General features: G+C 36.6%; 2 protein-coding genes across 2 annotated transcripts in view; both read right to left on the bottom strand.

Moving 5' to 3' along the window:
- The window catches only part of LOC136827878 (uncharacterized), a 162,453-nt gene that overhangs the window by 96,129 nt on the left and 39,613 nt on the right, over positions 1-26,711 (bottom strand).
- On the bottom strand, positions 120-1,192 carry LOC136851784 (uncharacterized protein in mobD 3'region-like). The gene is made up of 2 exons (XM_067126098.1): positions 826-1,192; positions 120-358 (listed from the first exon to the last, which is right to left on the bottom strand). Exons 1-2 carry the CDS (start codon positions 1,190-1,192, stop codon positions 120-122), a joined length of 606 nt encoding a protein of 201 aa, XP_066982199.1.

Below are 26,711 nucleotides of genomic sequence, written 5' to 3'. Positions count from 1 at the left end.
CTGCCCGAAAGGTGGCACAGTGGGTCACCTTCGGCCAGTCCTGGCATCTCGGTCCCCCACGAAACTGGTTTTTTTTTTTTTTTTTTTTTTTAACGATCTGGATCGATGAATGCCGTTATTCAAGGTGTAACAGGTTCCTCACTGAACAACCTTTGATGAGCGACATTCAGATGAACATCTGAACATTTAAGAACAGTCAGATGAACGTCTGAACATTTAACAACAGTCAGATGAACATCTGAACATTTAACAACAGTCAGATGAACATCCGAACATTTAACAACAGTCAGATGAATATCTGAACATTTAACAACAGTCGGATGAACATCTGAACATTCAAGAACAGTCAGGTGAACACCTGAACAAATATTTAAAAACAGTCAGATGAACTAATGAACATTTAACAACAGTCAGATGAACTAATGAACATTTAACAACAGTCAAATGAACTAATGAACATTCAACGACAGTCAGATGAACATCTGAACATTTAACGACAGTCAGATGAACATCTGAACATTTAACGACAGTCAGATGAACATCTGAACATTTAACAACAGTCAGATGTACATCTGAACATTTAACAACAGTCAGATGAACATCTGAACATCTAACAACAGTCAGATGAACATCTGAACATTTAACAACAGTCAGATGAACATCTGAACATTTAACATTAGTCAGATGAACATCTAAACATTTAACAACAGTCAGATGAACATCTGAACATTTAACAACAGTCAGATGAACATCTAAACATTTAACAACAGTCAGATGAACATCTGAACATTTAACAACAGTCAGATGAACGTCTGAACATCCAACGAGTCAGATGAACACCTGAACATCTAACAACTGTCAGATGAACACCTGAACATCTAACAACTGTCAGATGAACACCTGAACATCTAACAACGGTCAGATGAACACCTGAACATCTAACAACTGTCAGATGAACACCTGAACATCTAACAACTGTCAGATGAACACCTGAACATCTAACAACGGTCAGATGAACACCTGAACATCTAACAACTGTCAGATGAACACCTGAACATCTAACAACTGTCAGATGAACACCTGAACATCTAACAACTGTCAGATGAACACCTGAACAGCTAACAACTGTCAGATGAACACCTGAACATTTAACAACAGTCGGATGAACACCTGAACATCTAGCAACAGTCATCTGAACATCTGAACATTTAACAACAGTCAGATGAACACCTGAACATCTAACAACAGTCAGATGAACATCTGAACATTTGACGCAATTCTATATAAGGTGACTGGTTAATTGTAGCTAATAATAACATGAAATCTGTCTCTATTTCTGTAGCCCGCTGTTAATGCCATCTATCTTATTCACATACTACATGATGAAAGGGACATCGTAATAAAAATGTAGAAAAAATTAACAGAAAATGTGTTAGACCAAAATACTAACCTAAATTACGTTCCATTACGATCAGGTGCATGCTATTTTTTTTTTTTTTTTTTTTTTTTTTTTTGCAACTCACAATGGCGAACTATCTTTGTGGCTTTCAATACGTTGCGTCCAATGGAAATTATTCTTTAAAGAATATCTTTAAATATCACGTTACCTGAGTTCTTAGAATTGAGTCAAATCTGGTCCAGGCATAGTGACTGGCAGCTTCTCACATACAGGTTATGCGTTCCACCAAGATTCTGCAGAATTCCACACACAACCTACATTATACTATATATATATATATATATATATATATATATATATATATATATATATATATATATATATATATATATATATATATAAATATATATATATATATATAAATATATATATATATATATATATATATAATATATATATATATACATATATATACAGAAATGAATTCCTGGCTTAATTTAAAAACTTGGAATGACCGAGTTTACGAAATGAGTCTGATGTCATTGAAGCATTCCGCTGAAATTCCGTGTTCAAGAAGGAACGAAGACATACGAGTAATTATCCAAGAAATCCGAATGAGGGCGTTTAGGTGGACCTTCAACAAATATACTAAGAAGGCGAAGTTACTAGTTTGGTTTTGTAATGATACTTGTTGCATTGTTCGAGTATTGACTGATTATTATAGCTGGTATAGTTAGCGGACGTTACGGCTACAGCGGGCGTAAACATACAGCGTTTATAAATGTGAATTGTGGTAGATGGGAGAACAATTGGCAATTCTTCGAGATCAATATCTGAGACTCCCGTCGATGATTAGGACTGAGTACTGTATGTTCGAGGTCATACGTTGTTACATGCTTCTAAAAGGTTTTGTGAGGCATGTGGGTTTCAAACATTGACAGTCAACGCTTGATATCACATATCACGAAACGCATTTAATAATCTGTGTATCTAGAAATTTGTGTACTTTGTATTTTACCAGATTGTTTCATGTGCAACATTATTTGATCAGTCTGAAAACGTAGCAGTTCATTTGATCAGTTTGAAACAATTAAACTAAGATTTAAGCTTAGACTTGACGTAATTTTTGTTTTCTAGAAAAATATATATGTTTTATATGATTTTTGTCTCGTTTGCAAACAACCAAACTAAGATTTAAGGCCTCTTTCTTAGTAATATGGTGTATACTTTTCCAACTTCATTTTTCTATATATACATATATATGTGTATATATATATATATATATATATATATATATATATATATATATATATATATATATATATATATATATATATATATATATATACATGTGTGTGTGTGAAATCAAAGAACAGGAAAGGCTGAGTCCCTGTTCCTTCAAAACTCAATTCCATTGACATTCATATTATTCCACTCAACCATTTAAAACCAGTGTTTGCAAACGAGACAAAAAAATCACCCAAAACATCACTTTTTTCTAGAAAACAAACATTACGTCAAGTCTAAGCAAGCTACTTTTTCAAACTGATCAAATGAACTGGCGTGCTCAAACTGGATAATGTTGCACATGAAACAATCCCCGATAAAAACAAAGTACATAAATTTCTAGATACACAGATTATTAAATGCGTTCCCTGACACATCCAAGCGTTGACTGTCAATGTTTGAAACCCATATGCCTCACAAAACCTTTTGAAGCATGTAACAACATATGACCTCGAACATACAGCACTCAGGAGTCTCAGATACTGATCTCGAATGAATTGCCAATTGTTCTCCCATCTACCACAATTCACATTCACAAACGCTGTATGTTTACGCCCGCTGTAGCCGTAACGTCCGCTATCTACGCCAGCAAATCCATCAGTCAATACTCGAACAACGCAACAAGTATCATCAGCAAACCAAACTAGTAACTCCGCCTTCTTAGTTTATTTTTTGGATGTCCACCTAAACGCCCTCATTCGGATTTCTTGGATAATTACTTCTATGTCCTTGTTGCTTCTTGAACACGGAATTTCAGCGGAATGTTTCAATGATATCAGGCTAATTTCGTAAAGTCGGTCATCCCAAGTTATTAAATTACGCCATGAACTCATTTTCCTTATTAGAGTTCGCCTTTTTGTAAGGCCTGGTGATTTAATTTTTCGTTCCTTACCTTCCACAGACGAATTCTGCTCTAGTAATTTCCCAAGATAAGGGTCTTATTCCCTTAATCCTTGCTATTACAGCTTAATTAGCAATCGCTCTTAGTTCTACCAAGAGACTGGTAGTTTCATCATCAATGAACACTATCTAAAAACTTTCAGTTCCTTCACTCTAGACATTCCTCACTTTTACGTATGTGGCTTTTCTTTTTTTTATTATTCTTCTCCCCTCCTCCCCTTCCCACCTTTATCCCCTCCTCCCTACCGTGATTACCTCCACGTTTCGTGTTCCATCGCCCCGTGACCTCAGCTGCCCTGACACGCCATCATGCGGCTGAGGCGAGGTCGCCGGTAACACGCAGAGCCAATCAAAGTCTGAAGAGTTTCTCGACGTAGGAAAGAATGGAGTCCCGAGTCACTCCCACCTGCTAATCGGCTTTCAAGACATCCAGTCCATTACTCAGAATAGCAGCCGGGTCTGTTAAATCACTGGATAGCTGGTAATCGTTAATTACTGGATAACTGGTAATCGTTAATCACTGGATAACTGGCAATCGTTAATCACTGGATAACTGATAATCGTTAATCACTGGATAACTAGCAAGTTCAACACTCGCGTATATATGGTTTGTTCACTGCGCTGATTATGAAGATCAATTTACTGTGCAATATCATTTGGAGTCTCATGTCCGTGACAGGGTCCCCCTCTCAGCTACGAGGCCTCAAAGTCGGCCGTTGTAATTTAACAATAAAAATTCAGGTTTCCATAAATCAAGATTGCCTCGATGTTTTGATCTGAAATGTACATTCTTTAATAGAACGGACCAAAATACTGGGGGTCCATTTGGAGACTCATGACCGGGGCAAGATTCCCCTTTCTGCTACTGGGCGTCAAAGTAGGCCTTGGGATTTTTACAATCAAAATTCAGGCTTCCATAACTCGAGAAGGCCTCGACGTATTGATGTGCGGTTTGAATTTTTTAACAGAACGGACCAAAATACTGGGGGTGCATTTGGAGCCTCATGGCAGTCTCATTTAGTAACCGGTAATTACCAAAGCTAACCATTACCATAAACATTCACGTAGAATCTACCGGTCACTTTTACCAGACGCGTGTGTTAATTTAATGGCCACAATGCCCTCTTGACTTCTCTTAATCTCCACACTTTTTTTGGATACGCATGTCCCCACAAAGCCTCAGAGGGCATGGTGGCTATTACATACAATAAACATAGATCTTAACAAAAACCTTATACAGAAATCATCAAACAAACACATCACAGTAAACACTCATTCATTAGTAGATATATATATTCTGGATACACACCTTTCATTTTCTCCAATCGTTTTATTCATCCTTTATGACTGATAAACAGTTTAATTTTTTTACCTAATCTAGCATCCAGCTGACTACATATGTTTTTCGTTTCAGTTATAGAAAATAAACACGAACAGCCTAATCAATTTTAAATTTCTCATATCGAAAATTATAAGAATATATATATCCGCTTCCTCAACAAACCTAAATGTCAACAAATTTGGCAAACGGCCAAACTACGATATTTTCTAAAAACAGATATCGTGAAAGAACGGCAGTTTATTTTAGGCTGTAGTGTAAACTTTAAAGGTACAAGTTCACTCCTTTCTACCTTTTTAAGAAAGAATTTACTACCGTTTCTCACGTGACAAGGAAAAAACCCCTGGAAATTCACAGAATGAATCTAGACGTCTGAGAGAAAGAAAAATATGTAATCTATGCCTGAGTTTCTATGAATTAACTCACTGGATGAGGTGGATAACATGACATTTACACATTTCCGATTTCAGCAGTTAATCAAATCTTTATATGAAACTGATGAATTAAAATGAATAAATAAAGCATACCTCGATTTTACCACTTCTTCAACTTCTCTCATGCGGAATCAATCAATGAGACAACGAAATATTCGCAACAAACGTTTCACTTTTCAATCAGACCCCCAATAAAGGTGATGGATAATATTGTCGGCACAAGCTTTCTGTTGGTGACAAAGGTCAAGAGTTCATTCAACTCCGGTGGACGACTGTCATCGCAGTCTCTCCTCTGATGTCTGAAGAGTCGTCTACAAAAAACAGCAACAGCAATAGCCACGAGTAGCAGTTGTGTTAGCAACGGCAATAACTGGAAGTAGCAGGCGCTTACCGCAGTTTCAGACTGAATGTAAAGTGACATCAAAACATCACGTTATTAAACGGTTTTTGTAACGTCGTAAAAAAAAAAACAGAGACTACCTGGCTGTTGTAAAGTATCATGAAAATACACTAAAATTAACTCTACTGATACAGAAGCAGCTACTTACCAATTTATTTACCTGTATTTTCTACCTGCAACATTGCAATTCCATTGCATACAAATCCTATACTTTCCTCGCTATAAAAAAAATGCAATTCCAATCAATGGCTCCTTAATCGAACGTGTAAGGTGATATGCCTCTGATCGAAAATAATAAAAGAAAACATCTCAGGAAAAAACTAAAATCCCTTCAGATATTGATCATTTCCCTGGTTAAATGAGGACAGAACACCAATGAGGTCTTTTCACTTAGGGTGGCTTACCAGTAAAACAAGGCAACTGTCGGTACTATTGTCCCTAAACGATTGAATTAAGGATTAACCTACCATGTATAAAATTCCACGGCTACACCAAGGGCTATACACCAAGGGCTACACAACTTTGTTACATTTACACAGAACGCTTGCGGATATGAATGAAATTATCGTTGTTGAACTGTTATATATGAGTTGGCACACTTCGAAAGTTCAAGTCACTTCAAAGCCAATGAATATACTGGAAAACAACATTGCGAGAGAGAGAGAGAGAGAGAGAGAGAGAGAGAGAGAGAGAGAGAGAGAGAGAGAGAGAGAGAGAGTAAAGTAAGTATACCTTAGTTTAACCAGACCACTGAGCCGATTAACAGCTCTCCTAGAGAGGGCTGGCCCGAAGGATTAGACTTATTTTACGTGGCTAAGAACCAAGTGCTTACTACCAACGGGACCTACAGCTTATTGTGGAATCCGAACCACATTATAGCGAGAAATGAATTTCTATCATCAGAAATAAATTCCTCCATATCCTCACTGGGCCGGCCGGAGACTCGAACTCGGGCCTAGCAGAGTGCTAACCGAGAACGCTACTGACTCGTCCAACGAGGAACTAAAAGAGATCTCCACTATTTACTCTGACATTTATTCCGGTCTTATAATCGTAGGCAAGAACCAACAATCTATTCCGGTCGCTGTTTCCCAAGAAACGTCTCTATTTCTACATAATGCCATCTTTAATACTCTCCCTTCAGTTTTCTTGGCGTCCTGTCGACGAGACGGGGGACAAGAGAGGAGAGAGAGAGAGAGAGAGAGAGAGAGAGAGAGAGAGAGAGAGAGAGAGAGAACGCGATTTTCTGCAATTTACCCTCGGCTAATCAGCCTCTTTTATTGCATTATCCTTTCACTCTGACATATTGTTGACACTAATGCCACGGCGATCGACAATATTGCAAGAATGCAACAACTTCCTGACCTCTTTACCCATTTAATTAAGTATCTCTCTCTCTCATATATATATATATATATATATATATATATATATATATATATATATATATATATATATATATATATATATATATATATATATATATATATATATATTATATATTATAAGACCAGAATATATGTCAAAGTAAATAGTGAAGCTCTCTCATGGTATTGTTGGTATTCATTCTCTCTTCTCTCTCTCTCTCTCTCTCTCTCTCTCTCTCTCTCTCTCTCTCTCAATACTGTTTCCCAGTTTATTTAGTGGCTTTGAAGTGACTTGAGCTTTTGAAGTGAGCCAACTCATATATAACATTTCAACACCGATCATTTCATTCATATCCGCAAGCATTCTGTGTAAATGGAACACAGTTGTGTAGCCCTTGGTGTATAGACCTTGGTAGTGTAGCCGTGGAAGCTTCTACATAGCAGGTTAATCTTTAATTCAATAGTGCTGACAGTTGTCTTGTGTACAGTGTATAGGCTAATATATATATATATATATATATATATATATATATATATATATATATATATATATATATATATATATATATATATATATATATATATACATTATACACACATATATATATATGTACATACTAGATGACTAACCCCGCACTGCCCGGGTAACTCTGAATGACAGCCAATAAACTTTCTCTCTCTCTCACTTTTTCCTTCTTTCTCCTCCCTAACACCCGCTCTACTCTCTCTCTCCCACTTCCTCTCCCTCTCACTCTCACTTCCTCTCCCTCTCACTCTTTCTTTCTTTCTCTCTCCAACACTCCCTGTCTCTTTCCTTCTTTCTTCTCCCTAACACCCCCTCTACTCTCTCACTTCCTCTCCCTCTCCCTTTCACTCTCTCTCTCTCTGTCACCACCATTCCCACCCCCACCCCCCATTGGTGCCATTGATGTCTTACCCCCACAGTATTCTTTTCCAGATAGTAAGTCATATGTATAACGAAATTAGGTATGATAAATTCGTGAAGTTACTAAGTCTATGGGCATAACCGGCCCCGTTTCAGGGAAGCCCTTTCCACCCCAACCCCCTCTGGTGGCCTTTGGTGCTGGTGATGTCTTACCCATATAGCACTGATTTATAGATATTAACTCATATGTATACCAAATTTGGTTGAAATTGCTCAATGCATTTCAGAGTTATTGTGGCACATACACACATACATACATCCAATTATATATATACACATATATTCATATGTATATATATAATATATACATACTGTATATAATATACACATATATCCCCTTATTTTCCCCTCTATATTTCTATGTTATACCCTGAAGCTTGGAAACTCCTCCTGCCTCAGCTCTACCCCGTTTTACCAAACTCTTATTTTTCGAGAAACATCACTTCCTTCTCTCCATCTCTCTTTTCTTCTCATTTTTATTTCCTTTTCATTTCCTCCCTGGGGGCTTTTCCATTCAAATTCGAATCTCTTTACACATTTTAACCTCTGGCAAAGCGAAGTTAGAAGACGAGGTTAAAAGAATATCTTTTTCTGTCTGTTATTCTAAATAAATGTTATGTGAATTGTAAATGAATAACCAGCGTTTCAAGATTTAGACTTTTTACCAGGCGGTAACCTCGTCGAAACAGAAGTTGCAATAATACCCAGAAGGCATGAGAATGTTTTCTTCAGAACTGCACAGGGGCCTCCAACCAAGGAACCATAAACAGGAACCATTTTACAATTCAAATGACACGTCTGCACAAACAGGCGCTGCCATATACGTGCCAACGCATACGTGAATTATACTCGTCATTGTGCGTGCAAGATTACCACCTTTACTTTTGCCATTAATATACGAGTTGTAAACACGAACCTCTTACGTTTGCTAAAACGCAATTCGTAATTAAATATTTCGTCAATTCTTAACAACTATCAATAACAAATACACGAAGACTCATAATCCTGATAACATTAACTTTAACTCTTCTAACCGAAACTCCACAAACTTCGTTCGCTGTTTGATGGGTGGTTTGTGGTTTGTTGCGACACGTGGGTGCGCGGTTTGTGGCCTCAGCAAGGCCTATGAGGCTATGATTTCTGCATTAGGATGTCTGCTGTGTTTGTGCTGTGCTGTTTAGCTGTGCCGATTGCGGTTGTTAATGGTGAAGAAATCCTTTGCGTAATTTGTTGCTTATTCATTTGCGTATGTCTGGATTTTTTTTTTTTGTTAATTTCTTTATCATGTATGTGAGTACAATAATGAAATGCGCAGTTAATTATGCATCTGTTTTATACGGGATACTATCAATATTTTATACGGTATTTATACGGTATAATATAACTAATTTTATACGGTATTTATACGGTATATCACTAATTTTATACGGTATTTTACTACCAATAATAAAAATAATTTTATACTGTATTTTACTAATTTTTATGGTATACTATCAATAATTTTATACGGTATTTTATACGGTATACTATGAATAATTTTATACGGTATTTTATACGGTATACCACTAATTTTATACGGTATACTATCAATAATTTTATACGGTATTTTATACTGTACACTACCAATAATTTTATACGGTATTTTATGCGGTACACTCTAACTAATTGTATACGGTTTTTATACGGTATACTATCACTAATTTTATACGGTATTTTATACTATAATATCACTAATTTAATACGGTATTTTATACGGTTTACTATCACTAATCTTATACGGTATTTTATACGGTATACTATCACTAATTCCACCACATTCAGCTTGGAAACAAATCGTGAGTCGTCGACGTTTCGACTGAGCTTGACACTGATAACAGTAAAAAAATAATCACGTGTTATTGCAAAACTCAACACTAAAACACACGAGAAATAAAAATAAAGGTTCTATCTGGCAGCTTTCCAGGTTCCACTCGTTCAAAACAAGTCTGGAATCACTGGAACACATAATAAAACGTTGATTCTCTTTTAGCTATCCATAATGCTGACCTGACCTCTTCTTAAACTTACTCTATGCAAATTGGTAATCCTCTTAGGATTGGACGGTTCGAAGATCATTTCTTCCCTTCTACTGCCATGCTCTGGATCTCTCTCTCTTCCTTTGTTCTTCCCTGTGATTATGTCATTTCCTTTCATTCTTGTTTCGTCGGGTTTGGGCTAGAAACGTGCGATAGGCTGAACTAGCCCTTGATCTTTAAACAAATATCAGCAATGTCACTCAGCAAATATAAGAAAATACGGAAATGCAAATGAATGACAAATGTGAGGAAGAAAAAGACAGAGAAATTTAAAAGAACGAATAAAAAAGTCACAAGGAAAAGGCGAGAGAGCAAATCGAAGTTAAAAATACATACCTTTCATAAGAAACGTCTAGCCTTAAAATTTTGTGTTTTCCACCGAATTTGAAGCCGAAAAAAATTCTTTTTCTTTGTCGAGCTCGAAGAAATGAGGACTTTCAAGATTTTTAAAAATCTCTAAACACTTTTGAAGCCGAAAAAAATGTCTTTTTTTTCTGTCCAACTTGAAGAAATGAGGACTTCCAAGATTTAAAAAAAATCTATAAACACTTCTTGAACCGAAATGTCTTTTTCTTTGTCGAGCTCAAAGAACTGAGGACTTTCAAGATTTTTAAAAATCTATAAACACTTTTGAAGTCGAAATGTTTTCTTTGTCGAGCTCAAAGAACTGAGGACTTTCAAGATTTTTTAAAAATCTATAAACACTTTTGAAGCCGAAATGTCTTTTTCTTTGTCGAGCTCGAAGAAGTGAAGACTTTCAAGATTTAAAAAAAAAATCTATCAACACTTTTGAAGCCGAAAAGTCTTTTTCTTTGTCGAGCCCGAAGAAGTGAGGACTTTCAATATTTAAAAAAAATCTATATACACTTTCCAAATTTACCCGACTGTTGTTCACACGAAACGAATCACCAACAACCGAACCATCTCGTTTGACTCTTCAACAAAACGAAAGTAAAACCAACGAGGCGCCCGGAAAGACAACCTGCCGATTGCAGTAGCAGCAACAGAAGGGAGTCGACTTATCCGTTAGAACAGCATGGGCGTCGTGTGGGCACGGGCGCGTGGGGCGTGCGATCCCTAATATGGAATGGGCGGGTCACACTCCTTCGGTCCAAGGTCTGCCACTAGGAACAGACCGAATTTTTTTTTTTTTTTTTGACGTTTTGCTAAAATGCGACTTGAAACGCACAAGGACAATATTTGCTCAATGGCCTTTGTTTATTTTTCCTTATAATAATAATAATAATAATAATAATAATAATAATAATAATAATAATAATAATAATAATAATATATATATATATATATATATATATATATATATATATATATATATATATATATATCTATATATATATATATATATATATATATATATATATATATATATATAAATATAAACGTCTTCATCATTTTAGAGGGCTGGTCCAAGCAAGTGCTCTCATTCCTGTTACCAGCAAACAATTTTGGGATGAGGCTGCAAGGCGTTCACCCTCTCACTAAAACGCGCACACAATAAATAAACAAATAAAAATAAATAAATAATTAAATAAATAAATAAATAAATATATACACATTCGGACAGAAACGAGAAGTGATAGAATTTGGTGATACATTTGGAAGATAGCAAATTTGGTGAAAGTAAGTACAACTGATCAGAGATCGTCTGGTTGGCTGAAGAACGGACTACATCGTAGATCTAAAGAGAGAGAGAGAGAGAGAGAGAGAGAGAGAGAGAGAGAGAGAGAGAGAGAGAGAGAGAGAGAGAGAGAGAGAGCCATTACAAATTAAGTCTCTCTTACTGACGAAACGACAGCTATCAGTAATATAAGTTATCCGAAATAAAATTCCGTTAGGAAACGGATACCAATTTCCTACAGCAACTGTCAAAGAGTAAAAGAATTCTACCCTTAGTAATTATCCTAAGAAAAAGGTCAAAGGCTAGAGGAAAAAGGTCTTCCAAGTTTCTGTTGCTGTGCGGTAGACATTTTGCACTTGAACAAGTTTGCCTTGCAAGGTGAAATGCCCGTGCTAGGAGACAGCGATATCTAATCTAAATATCTCTTATTTCCACCATTTCAGATAAGCAGAGAGAGAGAGAGAGAGAGAGAGAGAGAGAGAATATTAACAACTGCTGTTTTTCGTATTGCAGACCTATTCAGCTAAAATTCTGAATGTATCTTTTGGCGTGAATAGCAAGTCTGTTCAATGCTAATTCAGTTTACAGTTAAAGACTCATCTGTCACCAAGACATTTCAACTGAACAGGTCTGGTAGTACCTCCTTGGTCTGAAATTCTTAACAGATTTATTCAGCTAAAAGGTCTTAGCGACAGATTGATTTTTAACTAAACAACGAAGTAGCATCGACAGACATTTTCACACTCAGAAACACTTTCAGAACCATCACGAAGTGTTCCTCAACGAAAGTGTACAGCTGTACATCACTGAACGTTACCAGAGAGCCAGAGATCGAGCAATACAAAGACCCGTTCGTGCCGCATTTCCCAACCGAGACCAATAATTAGTCGATCGTCATCTTCTCGGATGATTTGTTCCTTATTCCTATGCATTTTCTTCCTTGTGTAAATGGGGATTATTAGCATCGTGATGCAGTGATGCGTCTGGAAAGATTGACAGGGGTCAGAAAAATAATAATATGAATCAAAACAGCTTGGATGCAATTCCAATACTGTCACTCTGGCGTGAAACTCGCGTAACAGAGGCAACTGGAAATTGTGCAATTGCAGACAGAAGTGTCGGAATGAGAGAGAGAGAGAGAGAGAGAGAGAGAGAGAGAGAGATGAATGATGAGGGGGTTTCACCAAAGGCGTTTTGGGGATTACGACGTAGAGGTCCTCCCGCTGTTAAATACCTGGCAATGTATAACGTCATATATTTTGACGGAGTCCTGATCACAGTTTTTTTATTTTCTCTCTCTCTCTCTCTCTCTCTCTCTCTCTCTCTCTCCACACCAGTTGCTACCCCACAAATTCGTCTAACTACCGTGTACATAATTCACTGCATTCGTCAAAAAAGGTATTTTCAATTTTTACAGAGATGTGTTCATACCGTTAGTTCCTCGGCCCATGAGCTAATACTTAGATTATTCGGGGAGAGAGAGAGAGAGAGAGAGAGAGAGAGAGAGAGAGAGAGAGAGAGAGAGAGAGAGAGAGAGTTCCTCGGTCCATGAGCTAATACTTAGATTATTCTGGGAGAGAGAGAGAGAGAGAGAGTTCCTCAGTCCATGAGCTAATACTTAGATTATTCGGAGAGAGAGAGAGAGAGAGAGAGAGAGAGAGAGAGAGAGAGAGAGAGAGAGAGAGAGAGACGAACGGAAAACTCGAGAAAGCAAATAGAAGGGGATGGTTGCCAGTGAGGGTGGGAGGGGAGGCCCCCAGGTCAATACCCACCCCGCCCCACCCCCAACTCCCAAACACTGGCAGCTATCTACCCTTCCAATTCAAGGTCCCCTGCACGCTTCAACTTTCACTGGGGAAGAGATGAGATTCCCCACACAAACAAACCAACAAACCAGCCTTGTCAATGATACTTCTACTGTTTCCACCTCTCCTGAGGCTTCTTGGACTATTAGTACAACATTAAGGTGAGCTTATGCCAACGTGGGATCGTGTCCCGTGCGGTCGCCTCGACGACAAGCGGCTGGAGGCTGGGAAGAGCTATGCGGACACGCTGGCCTCGACCTCTGCGACGTAATGAGACTCATGTCTGATGTGTCCTCAGATCTCCAGCGCTCATTAAGAAGACCTTGTTTCGACGGCTAAGACAGTTAGGCTTTTTTGTCAGAGAGAGAGAGAGAGAGAGAGAGAGAGAGAGAGAGAGAGAGAGAGAGAGAGAGAGAGACTTCAGCTTGCTTTCGCGAACACCGTCAAATTACTAGGAACACACACACACGCGCGCATACACATACACTAAAATATCCAAGAGCCATCAACGTCATCTAACTTTAGAGAAAAAATTAGAATTAAAAAATTTAAAATTTAAACATTTAAAAATTTAAAATTTAAATTTTGAAAATTAAATCTGAAAATTTAAAAATTTAAAATTTGAAAATTTAAAATTTGAAAATTTAAAAATTTAAAATTTGAAAATTTAAAATTTAAAATTTGAAAATTTAAAAATTTATAAATTTAAAATTTGAAAATTTAAAAATTTAAAATTCTAAAATGTAAAAATGTAAAAATGTAAAAATTTAAAATTAAAAAATTTAAAATTTAAAAATTTTTAAAAACAAGAAAATAAAACAATAGCAATTTAAAAATTTTAAGAAGCAAGAAAATTACAAAAAACAATATCAATACCAACAACATCAATAACAACAGCAACAGGCCTTACACAAACTACAACAAAAAATTGTAAAAAGAAAATCAAAATGTTCTCCAGTAGAGCCACCTACAGCCATAAAGAGGCATGAAAGTTAAGTGACCCGACGATTTAATTATTTCATTCTGGTCGCCCAGAAACTTTCCAAGGTGGAGTCCTCGGGATTAACTTTTTCCATCCTCTCGAGCCTCTTCACGCCTCTTCTTCTTTTCTTCTTCTTCTTCTTCTTCTTCTTCTTCTTCTTCTTCTTCTTCTTCTTCTTCTTCCACAAGAGGGAAGAGAAAGAGGACCTCTTACTGCTCACAATCCCTTCGTTTAGGTACTTTCTAAAATTACTCTTAAGGCGAGACCTGTCTCAAGTTTTATCAACTGATAATAATAATGATCAAAGTTTTGAAACGATAAAAAAAAAATAAAAGATTACTACTTGGCCAAAAACTCATGCGTGAAAACCCATGGAACTATATAAAGACCCAAGGATTAGCAATGATCTAAAAAGCAAGATGACAAGTAACCTTGATAATATTGCAGGCTCATGAAAGGGCTCATTTCATTACTTCTACTTCAAGCTTTGGAATTCTTCTTATGCTTCTGTTTTTTTTTTTCTGAATGTTATGAACTAACTTCCTTTAAAAAGATGACTCCCAAAACAACGCCAGTCCCAAAACAGGACAGATAGGGGAAGTTGGATTCGGGATGGGCTACCGTCTCTAAAATGTATACAAAGACCAACCGTGAAAAGAGCCATTCAAAACAAAAAAAAAAGCTGAACGAGCCTCATCACAGACATCGAACCCGACTGGGGATCAAGCTGAAAAGATGTAGCACAGGCCAAGGAAAGAAAAAGACACTGACCTTTGACCTTTAAAAACTGAAGGACTGAAAGGCCTACAGCAGAAGAAGTAGTACTGGAGCTATTTATTCGAACTAACTTTGCAATCTTCAATTGAAGCATTATTATCCCCAGAAAGATACGAACTCTAAAGTAATCCTCAGATGCTTAAGACGACGAATGGCGAGATGTCGTAACCTAACAACTGCAGGAGAGGTAAAACCAGCTGGAGAAAACCTGTGTGTTCTAGGAACTGCAAGAGAAGCCATACTGTACAACAAGAGGAACTTGAAAGGCTTTATGAACAAAGCATAACAATTCCGTATTCTGTTTGGGAAGCAAGGTTGAAGTGAACATGTGTATGTATGTATGTATGTATACATATATTAACTTCATCAATTACACAGTTGTTCTGTGCATTAGTAGAATTACTGAAAGGACCTCATTCAAACTGGATGGTATCAAATGGAGTATTTATTCAGTAAAAGTTACAAGCTCTCTTGATAATGTGGACTGTTTGTCCAAGAAAGCTTGTAACTTTTACTGAATACATACTCCATTTGATACCATCCAGTTTGAATGAGGTCCTTTTAGTAATATATATATATATTATATATATAATCAAATCTGTAATTGTATATGTGATTTCGTATGTACTTAATAATCTGAATATAATTTTTAGGAAACTAACACTGATTTTGTACCATCCCATCACTGGCAGGCTTTTCTATAATAATTCTTCGTCTCTCTCTCTCTCTCTCTCTCTCTCTCTCTCTCTCTCTCTCTCTCTCTCTCTCTCTGTAAGAGCTGACAATAAAGAGAGAAAACCCTGTCATGGAACTCTGGTAGCCATGTAAAAACTGATGTGGAAAAGTACGCAATGAACACATGCATTATTCATTTATTCCAAACGCTTCCTTCTGAGGGCCTGATTGACTGCGCAAGGCACGCTCTCAGGAATATGTCTGAATCCCATATCATACTCATACTCTGTCAAGTGCTTTGAGATCAAATATATGCCCTTGGTACTGCATGTATTTCAGCTCAGCAGTGCTTGTGGAAATATCGATCCACAAGACTGATTTCCGATTGATACTTTAACGAAAATTATCTTTCAACTGCAGAAAGAGAATTTCCTGTTATTCTAATATCTGAGTACACAGAGACACCAATACGCCAAATTCTATTTGACACAATGATAGAAAAAGAAATGTCTATACCTGCAGGAAAACAATGACGTCATCAGACTAAACATAAACCACTGAGGAACAGCTTGCAACCAAAATATTCCATATAACTGCTAATACTTACTTGACAGCAATGACCATCATGATACCAGTAATTCAGTACTATTCACATCCACCAGTTACCAGCAATTCTGCAACAGCCTTCCGTAATTTTATTATAACAAAGATCATCGAAAAGATTTCCACTTCCTCCACAAACTGGCTGAATGGCAGCAATTAAGAAAAGGCACGAGACCGCAGCTTTTCAATGGCTGTTGATTGAATGAGGACAGAGTCTGAAGGACGCCAGTTGATCTCTGGCGCAGATGATGCCTTCTAACTACGAGAGAGGAAGTTTGGGAAGTATCATCTGAACGGTATCTCCCTCGCTGACATGAAGTGCGATAAGTATCTGCTAGAATAAGTCTTTCATCTTCAATGGCATGCAGTCCGAAAATGTTTCTCTAGACCTAAGTCTATCACAACTACGTTCCTGTGAAATCTGATTATGTCTCAGTTCACAGGCAGCTGTTCCATCTCAGCTGACATGGGCCTAAAGTGGGATATATATGAAAAACATATAGCAGGGTATAAAATATATGCTGACGTCAGCTGATCTAATTTCCGTTGAAATGAATTCTGATAAGCATCAAACACATCTCTGTTTACGTGAAATTTAATGTCTGTTAAAAATTAAGTATACCTTAGTTTTACCAGACCACTGAGCTGATTAACAGCTCTCCTAGGGCTGGCCCGAAGGATTAGACTTATTTTACGTGGCTAAGAACCAACTGGTTACTTAGCAACGGGACCTACAGCTCATTGCGGAATCCGAACCACATTATAGAGAGAAATGAATTCCTATCACCAGAAATAAATACCTCTAACTCTTCATCAGCCGGCCGGAGACTCGAACTCGGGCCTAGCCAGTGCTAGTCCACAGCTCTACCGACTCGCCCAACGAAGAGCTTATTTAATGTCTGCTGACAGGAAGTCTATAACATCTCGACTGACATAGAGTATACCACATTTTCTTTGGCATGGCTGTCAAATCTCTCTTGGCAAGTAGCCTACCTAATTTCCATCAACACGCAGGCTGACAGGCCTTTCTTGTGGTGAAGTCTGTACACTCGGTTGCAAGAAAGTATAGGTAAACTTTGAAGATTTAATATTCACGGAATCTCTGATGACACGAGGACTGTACGCTCTGGTTGGGAACAGATCAATGAAGGGAATTTTGTCAGAATCTCCGACAATTTTCAGTAATACCAATTCTAATGTTCATGAGGAGCTGTGATTTAGCTGATAAAATATAAAACGTTAATAACAGAAATACGAAAACCCTTAGGGGTCTAATGAATTTTAAAACAACTAAATTTAAAATTTTACTTAATTTATTCTAAATTTTAATATGCCTTTTTAGTGAGTATATATGGGAACATGGGTATAAATGTATCTATTGTGTGAGTGTGTTCCAATATGAAAGCGTGTGCCTTTGTGCAGTTTTTAATTTCATTTTCATTCATTCATCACCATGTCGAATGACCTATTTGGTCCCAATTCTAGCTTCTAACCTAGACCAGCCTTTCATCGAGACGAGCTGATAGTCAGCTCAGTGGTCTGGTTAAACTGTTTTAATAATAATAATCTGGTAATAACTAGTCTGATAAATCTCCAATGAAGAGTTTGATAAACCATATAAATTGTCACTTTTCTTCAGGACATGAGGTTTGTCAAATTTCCATTCACTAAATCTATCAAACCTTCATGGGTACAAATTCACAACACGTCTCTGTCAAATTTCTCTTGATATGCAATCTAAATAAGCTGCGTTATAAAGTTAGTCATATCTCTGCGGACGAGAAGCGTGTCAGGACCTAGTTGACATAAAGTTTGACCAACGTCTTTTTATAGAAAGTTCATCACAGTGCTGGTATGAAGTCTCATAAACACAAGTGATTACAAATTTATCAAGTCATTGTTATCACGACGTTCGTCTGATTTTTCTGAAGTGAACTTTTGAGAATCACATAACCACATTTTGTGGTCAAATGCATGTCCACACCTTCAAGCTACACAGGACTGTGATTACCAACTTACATCTGCATGGAATCTTTCTTTTAGAAAATGATTTTCTAAATGATGCAGACGAAAGCATACAGTGAAAAACTTGTTTTCGTAAACTGGTAAGTTTCTGGAATGTTAAATGACTAAACACCAAATAACTATTGCACAATGAATCACCGTAAAGAATAGGAATCGCTCAGGCAATGAGAACAGAGACGGGAGGTTGGAGATGAGAGGAGATTTGTGGAAGTGAAAGCACAGGAAATACAAGAGCGATGGAATTTCACAAGAGGCCCTCTGCGCCGAACGGCACTAGGGACGATAATAACGAAAATAATAAAATTACAATAATAAAAAGATACTTTCTCTCAAGAAAATCCTGGCTTTCCAATCCTCAGTATCAGTATCAAAGTGAAACGCAGGGGAAATTCAGATTTTCCAGAACTGAAAAGAAGAGGATTTCACTGCTAGCCACCAGCAATTACTATCAGAGCAGAAAGAAATTGCCAGATATAACAAAGAATTAAAGCAGAATCGAGCTAGTTACCAAGTGTCTCACACACACTCATCTACTGCAACGTAGCCAACGGATTGCAACAGTCACGTCCAGTCAGGACCCGGAATAGAGCAAGAACCAAACCTCCATAAATCACGTGCATGCAACTCGAGTGCCACGCAACTGCCGCAGGTTTTCGAAACCGGAAAGTCCTTCATAAATTTGGAGTCCTTCGCTCTGAGCTTCCTTCCGCACTTCCTACTGGGCTGAAGGGAACTTGGCAGAGATCGTCATGGAATGACAATGAAGAGTTATTAAAGGATACTGGATTGGCAAACTACGAGGGCAATGACGATAGCCAACTCGTGGGACAAACTTCCTTGGCTTATCTGGCAATGTAAGGAAAACCTTCCTCAGAGCTTCTGTCATTACAGTATGAAATCTAATTTTGTTACCACCAACGAAACTGACAGACACACGAGTAAACAGAGAAGAATATAGAGAGACAGTCTGAGAGAGAGAGAGAGAGAGAGAGAGAGAGAGAGAGAGAGAGAGAGAGAGAGAGAGAGAGAGAGAGAGATATTACAAAGACGTGACTTGCAAAAGAAAGTCAATTGCAAGAATAATGGTATTCCGAGTGACTTGCGGGAGAAACCTGTTACTGAAGGAGGAAAAGAAAAAGGAAAAGAAGGAAAAATAGTTATATATGAGGAACATGCGAAAGAGGAACTAAAAAATAAGAAGAAAAAAGCTACGTGCGAATTACAAGTATGAAAAATTCCAAAAAAAAATGAAGTAGTGCACGAAATCGGAAAAATACGTCTGAAGCAAAACGTTCAGAAAATGAAAGTAATGGTGGTGGAGGAGGAGGAGGAGGAGGAGGAGGAGGAGGAGGAGGAGGAGGAGGAGGAGGAGGAGGAGGAGGAGGAGGAGGAGGAAACCTTACAAAATTAAACCTTTCCATGACAAACTGCATTCCTTTGCTTCCTAATTTGCCAAGCTGGCAACTTGAGGTTCAAGGTTCTTGCGAGTGCTTGAGAGGGTTAGCCCCCTCTCTCTCTCTCTCTCTCTCTCTCTCTCTCTCTCTCTCTCTCTCTCTCTCTCTCTCTCTCTCTCTCAATTAGCTTCGCTTGATAAGGCATAAAAAGATAGACGGAAGTGATGCACAATTCGACTGAATTGGTAAGATGACATTAAAGATTTTTCCAACAAAAGACAACTGGAGTTTTACGATATTAAATGATGCCTACTGCAAATTTTTACATCAGATCCAAAAAATCTGAATCACTGAAACTGCCAGTGTCATTTTACACTATAAAATTATGGTCGGTGACACGAATATTTTTGCATTAACATTCCGTGATCAAACACACAATATATACAGTATAATATTATATACTAGCAGTTGCTCACTAGCACTCACATCTACTAGTTTTTTGTTAAAGTTCTGATGTAATTAATATTGACGTTGTCTAACAGGAGTGGTATTTACTGTGATCCTCATTATGTAGGTGGTTCATAGTTACCACATGAGGTTAATTAAACACTTCATATAAATTCTAAAGGTCAAGCAATTTATGTTTATAAGACGTCTTCACTACTCCAGGATCCTTTGAAGTCGTCTTCAGCCCCTGAAGCATTCCTGGAGAAACGCCAACTGTGTTATAACATCTTCCTGAAGTCTTAAAGATTCCAGGATCATGTGAAGCCGTCTTCAGCTGGAGACGTCTTCGGGAGCTGAAGACGACTTCAAAGGATCCTGAAGTAGCGAATAGACGCCTTCAGCTCCTGAAGCATTCCTGGAGAAACGCCCACTCGATTTCTGGGTGGAATGATTCCGAATGCAGATTCTGGTTTTCTCCAGGAAACGTTTGTGTGTTTGTTTGTTTGAATGCACACTTCGAGATTCTCGAGGTTGCAGAAGAAAGAGATGAACGCAGCTCGATTCTTGAGGACTGCTTCAGGAAGCCGTGATAATCCAATGGGTGTTTATCCAGGAATTCTTTGGGAGCTGAAGACGGCTTCACAGGATCCTGGAGTCGTGAAGACGTCTTCAAGAAGATTTTGTAATCCAGTGGGCGGTTCTCCACCTGAAGACGGCTTTACATGATCCTGGAGTCTTTAGGACTTCAAGAAGACGTTATAATCCAATGGGCGTTTCTCTAGGAATGCTTCAGGAGCTGAAGACGACTTCAAAGGATCCTGGAGTAGTGAAGACGTCTTGTAAATATAACTCGCTTGAACTTTAGAATTTATATGAAGTGTTTAATTAACCTCATGCGGTAACTATGAACCGCCTGCATTAGGGGAGGGGAAGGGGGAAGGGGAGGAGGAACACACGCAGCCACACACACACACACACACACACACACACAGTGACAGAAAGGTAGCCAAGGAAATTAATATAATAAAATATTATGTATATATATATATATATATATATATATATATATATATATATATATATATATATATATATATATATATATATATGAATACGAAATGTATTCATGAGTATATATTCAACAGTTACAGACAAATAAAAAATACTCGATCCCATGATAAACTTTCGCAAAAAAAAAATCATTAAAAAAAAAAAAACATCTCCTCTCATTTCTAAAACATCAACGCCGGCATGCAACGCAAGCAATATAAAAGAGAAAACTCGATAAGAACCACACAAAACGAAGCCAAAAAAAAAAAAAAATTAAATAAAAAAACCGCCATCTTTCCGACAAGACACGGCAACAGAACTTTCACTTCAATATAACAGCCCGCAGGAGACCTATACAGCGAAATCTCAACACGCATGACAGGAGATGACGACAGCGACAGACAGGCAGGCAGGTGGACAGAGAGACGGAAGACAGAATAATCTAGATCACGATACAATATATGATTTATTATCTGTCTCAGCCATTGTGCTCGAGAACATTCCGCTTTCGGCAAAAATGCTTCCCAATAACGTGCGTATTCAATCGCGCGCTTGTTATGCGTCAAATTCCGAATTGAAAATTATACACCTGGGATCTTTCGAGAGCCCTCTCAGTTGTAAGGCGAAAATGAAATTCTTTTCGAAACAGATAAAAGCGAGTTAAGCATTCGAAAGCTTCCGGGTGTGCGAACTCACCTCTGCGCAGTTCATTTTTATATTATGTTGAATATTCTATTCAGCTAATAGCCAGAAGTTTCCCCTGTTCAAAAGATACCTCAAGGAGGTGATCTCTGTCTGTTTCTAGAAGAACCAGATATTTTGTAATAGTTTTTCCTCATCACAAGAAAGGCATGAATTCTATCTTTATGGATAATAAAGAGATAGTTTTTTCAATACGGTGAATGATGGTATATTTACAGTATGGATTTTCGTTTCTTATAATTTATTCATTTATGGTTTTCGCTTGTATTTATTGGTGTATAGACTCCTGTTTACTTTTTATTTTATATTCAGTTATACCTGTTATTTGTTGTTAACTATATAAATATATATGTAAATATATATATCTATATACATATATATGGGTGTATTTATATATATATATTTGTATATCTATATACATACATATCTATATATATACATTATATATACATATGTATATATATATATATATATATATATATATACATTCATTTTTTACTTTTGTCAGCTCTTATTTGCTATTCTAACGCATGGGCAGAAATAATCTTCCAAGTTCAATCTTCCAATAGCAGTTCACGGGCTTCGTGTCGACTCCAAAGCAACGTGTGCCCGTGACAAATTGAAGCAATGAAACTGCGCTTGGCAAAACTCCCTTACCTACGTCCTAGTTGACTCTCCTCTCATCACTGAGTCGCATTCTTTTTAACATTCATCTGTTCTTTGTGACTTGCGTCTTTTCTTTATCAGGTAAGTGGACTTTTAATGTAGAGAGCTTGGCAACACGGAGTATTCATATCACCCTCGGCTGTTCTTGAAAACTAAATAAGCAAATGGAGTGTCGAGAGAAATATCTCATGTATCCCCAATAAATCAAAAAAATAAATAAATGCACAAAACAATACGATCACACCATCAGACAGAATTAAATGTAATAAGTAATGCAGATGGAAAAAATAGTTACAGATTAATGCATGAACTTTCAAGTAACACTCAAGATCAGATGTCAAGTGGACATCGCCAGATAAGATTATCTCCGCGTAGGAGACAAATGACCAAGAAAATTCTCCGCTGTGATAAGAAAGCAATTTATCAGTGATAACATTCCCAAGATAATGATTATCAAACCAGAGAGTGTTTATTAATATATATATATATATATATATATATATATATATATATATATATATATATATATATATATATATATATATATATATATATATATATATAATCAACACACAATCACTTGTGGAACAGAGATACATTTCTGACTCACATCAGGGTCGAACCCAGGTCATTCAATTGAAAGACTTGTATGGCCTCGTGGGCAACGCCCTTGCCTTTCAATTGAAAGACCTGGGTTCGATCCTGATGTGAGTCAGAAATATATATATATATATATATATATATATATATATATATATATATATATATATATAGATAGATAGATAGATATTACATTTAAAAGTTAAACAGGTTCTTTTGCCTGGATGGGAGGCTCGGAATAGCTAAAAATACAAGTTTCAAACAGGTATTTTGGAATGAGGTTGCGTTGGTCTCTATAGAAAGCGTATTCACAAATACCTTCAAATCCTCTGGCCACAAAAATATAAACACTAAGCGTTTTATGAATAGAATTAAGCTCTTCACAAAGCGCTGAGTCAGTAATCTTCCTCCTCCTCATTATAAAGTATAGCTGATTCCACGATAACCATTTAAAAAGTATATTAAAATAACGCAGGAAGCCTGCTCACTGAGAGAGAGAGAGAACATAACTTTCACTTCATTATAACTCAGTGGTTAATGTTTTTTTTTTTTTATTCGTCACTGTGTATAATAACTGTCTTTATATGTTATTAGGTATAATATACATAATATAGTCCTGACTAGTATGCATACGAAAGCGCAGATTACACACACATATACATATGTATACAAATATACATACATTATATGCACATAATACACATACACACACACACACACACATATATATACACACACATCAGGGAGAAACTATAAAAATTAATGGATAAAAGCAAATGAAGAATTTTACCATTTACCAACAACGTCTCCCATCCCCACCCCGCCCAAATAAAAGAATACAAAATACCGCACGAATGCAGAGATGAAGGCAAACTGTCAGCAACAGTTAGAAGAGAAGACATTTCACTCGCCGGAGAAGCTGAACACCGCATTACTGCAAACAGACGCCATGCAAAAAAAAAAAAAAAAAAAAAAAATACTCTGAAGTCACATTTAAAGGCATTCACTCCACGCAAGAAATAAAGCGGTTTCGACGAAAACAGAATATAGAATCGTCAGAAAGGAATGGTTATTTTCTGCAATGTTTTTGTTCTTGTTTTTGCGTGTCTAATACAAAGAATTTTATTTTTAAACGGTTTCAATTGTAGGCTAGATAGTTTATTAAATAACAACGCCATTGTTCAAAGAATAATATACTGGTCATATAATACGCACATACAAACACACAATCACACCATATATATATATATATATATATATATATATATATATATATATATATATATATATATATATATATATATATATATATATATACATACATATAATTTATCACACTACCACAGGTGATATATAAGAGACGGGTAATGTGTGATAAATGAATCACGCACAAAAGAGATTATAATCATATTCCTTGCTTTTCACTTACCCGTATCTCCTCCTTCTCCCTTCTTTATATTGGTTGGTACCCCCAGCAACGCCCAAACTATCCTCATGTACAAATGTTTTTTAAGGAGATTTTTGTATAATTCATATGTATTCGCAATATTTATTCTTTTATTGCAGCCTTGAAAATGAGACTAGTTGTCTTGAAACGTCGGCACAAATAAAGACGTTTTAATGTACCAGTCTGTTTCAATGCCCTCAGTTCTAGATATATCTGACTGATTTGCTGCCCTGCCTATATATATATATATATATATATATATATATATATATATATATATATATATATATATATATATATATATATATATATATATATATATAAATTACCTATGGATTTCATTTACAATTTCTGGTCACGTTCATCATTACAAGCCTTGGCTCCCGATGAGAAATGAATGAAAAAATCCCCATTCCTTCTACCGCCACTAAAATAGATTACAATAAATCACAAGTAGAAAGCTGCCTGCCTTGAATTCCTTCGTTAACGTTCGTTACTCGATCATCATCAATCAAAGACTTATCATTAACCTGAAAACATAAGAGCAACGTCCAACGGTAAATTCAAACGCACGAGATTTCCAGATGATAAAAAAAAATTGACACCAAAAATTCTCTTCCAAAATTGCTTCCCGCTCCAATATACCACAACAGCACGTGACATGACTGACTGACTGACTGACTCTCTCTCTCTCTCTCTCTCTCTCTCTCTCTCTCTCTCTCTCTCTCTCTCTCTCTCTCTCTCTCTCAACGGTAAAATTCACGCTATCTGGAACCGCATTTAGAAAATACTACTGATGGTTTCAATCAAGAATGAAGAATCTTGTCTTTTTTTTGACTTGGCGTCAAGTCGGAGTTTTTATATATGTATATACAATATATACAGTATATTTGTGTATGTATATATATACATATATGTATGTATAGGTGCAGTGTTCGCGTGAACACGCGCGAGAGATTATACAATACAATCTTATAAACGTCCAAGAAAACAGAATCGCGTGAAAAGACGTGCAAATTCTTTGGTATGACTGGAACGAGCTTGAAAACCCCTTCAGTGCTCAGAATCTCATTTTGATGACAACATATGCCACGGGATTAACACTCACAAACATAAATATAAATACGATCGACAAATTCGAACCTTCTTCCAAACATCGCCAAAAAATCTGAGAATCCTTTCGTTATCAATTAACAAGTGGCGTAAAGTCGCATATTTGAAGATATCATCATTGTTATTCTTATTACTATTTTTTATTAACATTATTATTATATTTTTCATTAGCATCATTATTATTTATACTAGCGTTATTATTATGAATATACTTATTTTTATGTTTTGTGATGGTACAGAAATTATATTTTTAACACCTGCACCATATGTTATCATTATCATTATTGGTAATTTCTTTGTTGTCATTTAAGTTTTTCGTACATCCTGTACCTGTCTTTCCAAAGATGACAACCACACAATCAACAGATAACAATAATAATAACTGCATTAGCAAAGCATTACAGCACAGATGAAGCTAATTAAGAGACCAATAGCAATAGCATACCATTTGTAGTAGCAGATAGTTAATATAAGTCCTGTAAATATCATTTAATAGTGGAATCGGAATATAAAATTCAGGCCATAGGGAAATATGAAGTCATCCAGCGCTGATATAATGCCGAAACAACTGTTAGGAGAGGGTGGAATGTAAGACTGAAGAAAGAGAATATGAACGGAGGTACAGAAAAAGAAATGAAA

This window comes from Macrobrachium rosenbergii, chromosome 3 (assembly GCF_040412425.1).
Source record: "Macrobrachium rosenbergii isolate ZJJX-2024 chromosome 3, ASM4041242v1, whole genome shotgun sequence".
Lineage (NCBI taxonomy): Eukaryota > Metazoa > Arthropoda > Malacostraca > Decapoda > Palaemonidae > Macrobrachium > Macrobrachium rosenbergii.
This window is presented reverse-complemented; position numbering and strand designations above follow the sequence as displayed.

Excerpts from the sequence above, each read along its gene's own strand:
- LOC136851784 (XM_067126098.1), bottom strand. The coding sequence starts at position 1,192 with ATGACTGTTGCTAGATGTTCAGGTGTTCATCCGACTGTTGTTAAATGT. Across the intron at positions 359-825 it reads TTCAGGTGTTCATCTGACTC|GTGTTCACCTGACTGTTCTT; the intron begins GTTGGATGTTCA and ends ATATTTGTTCAG.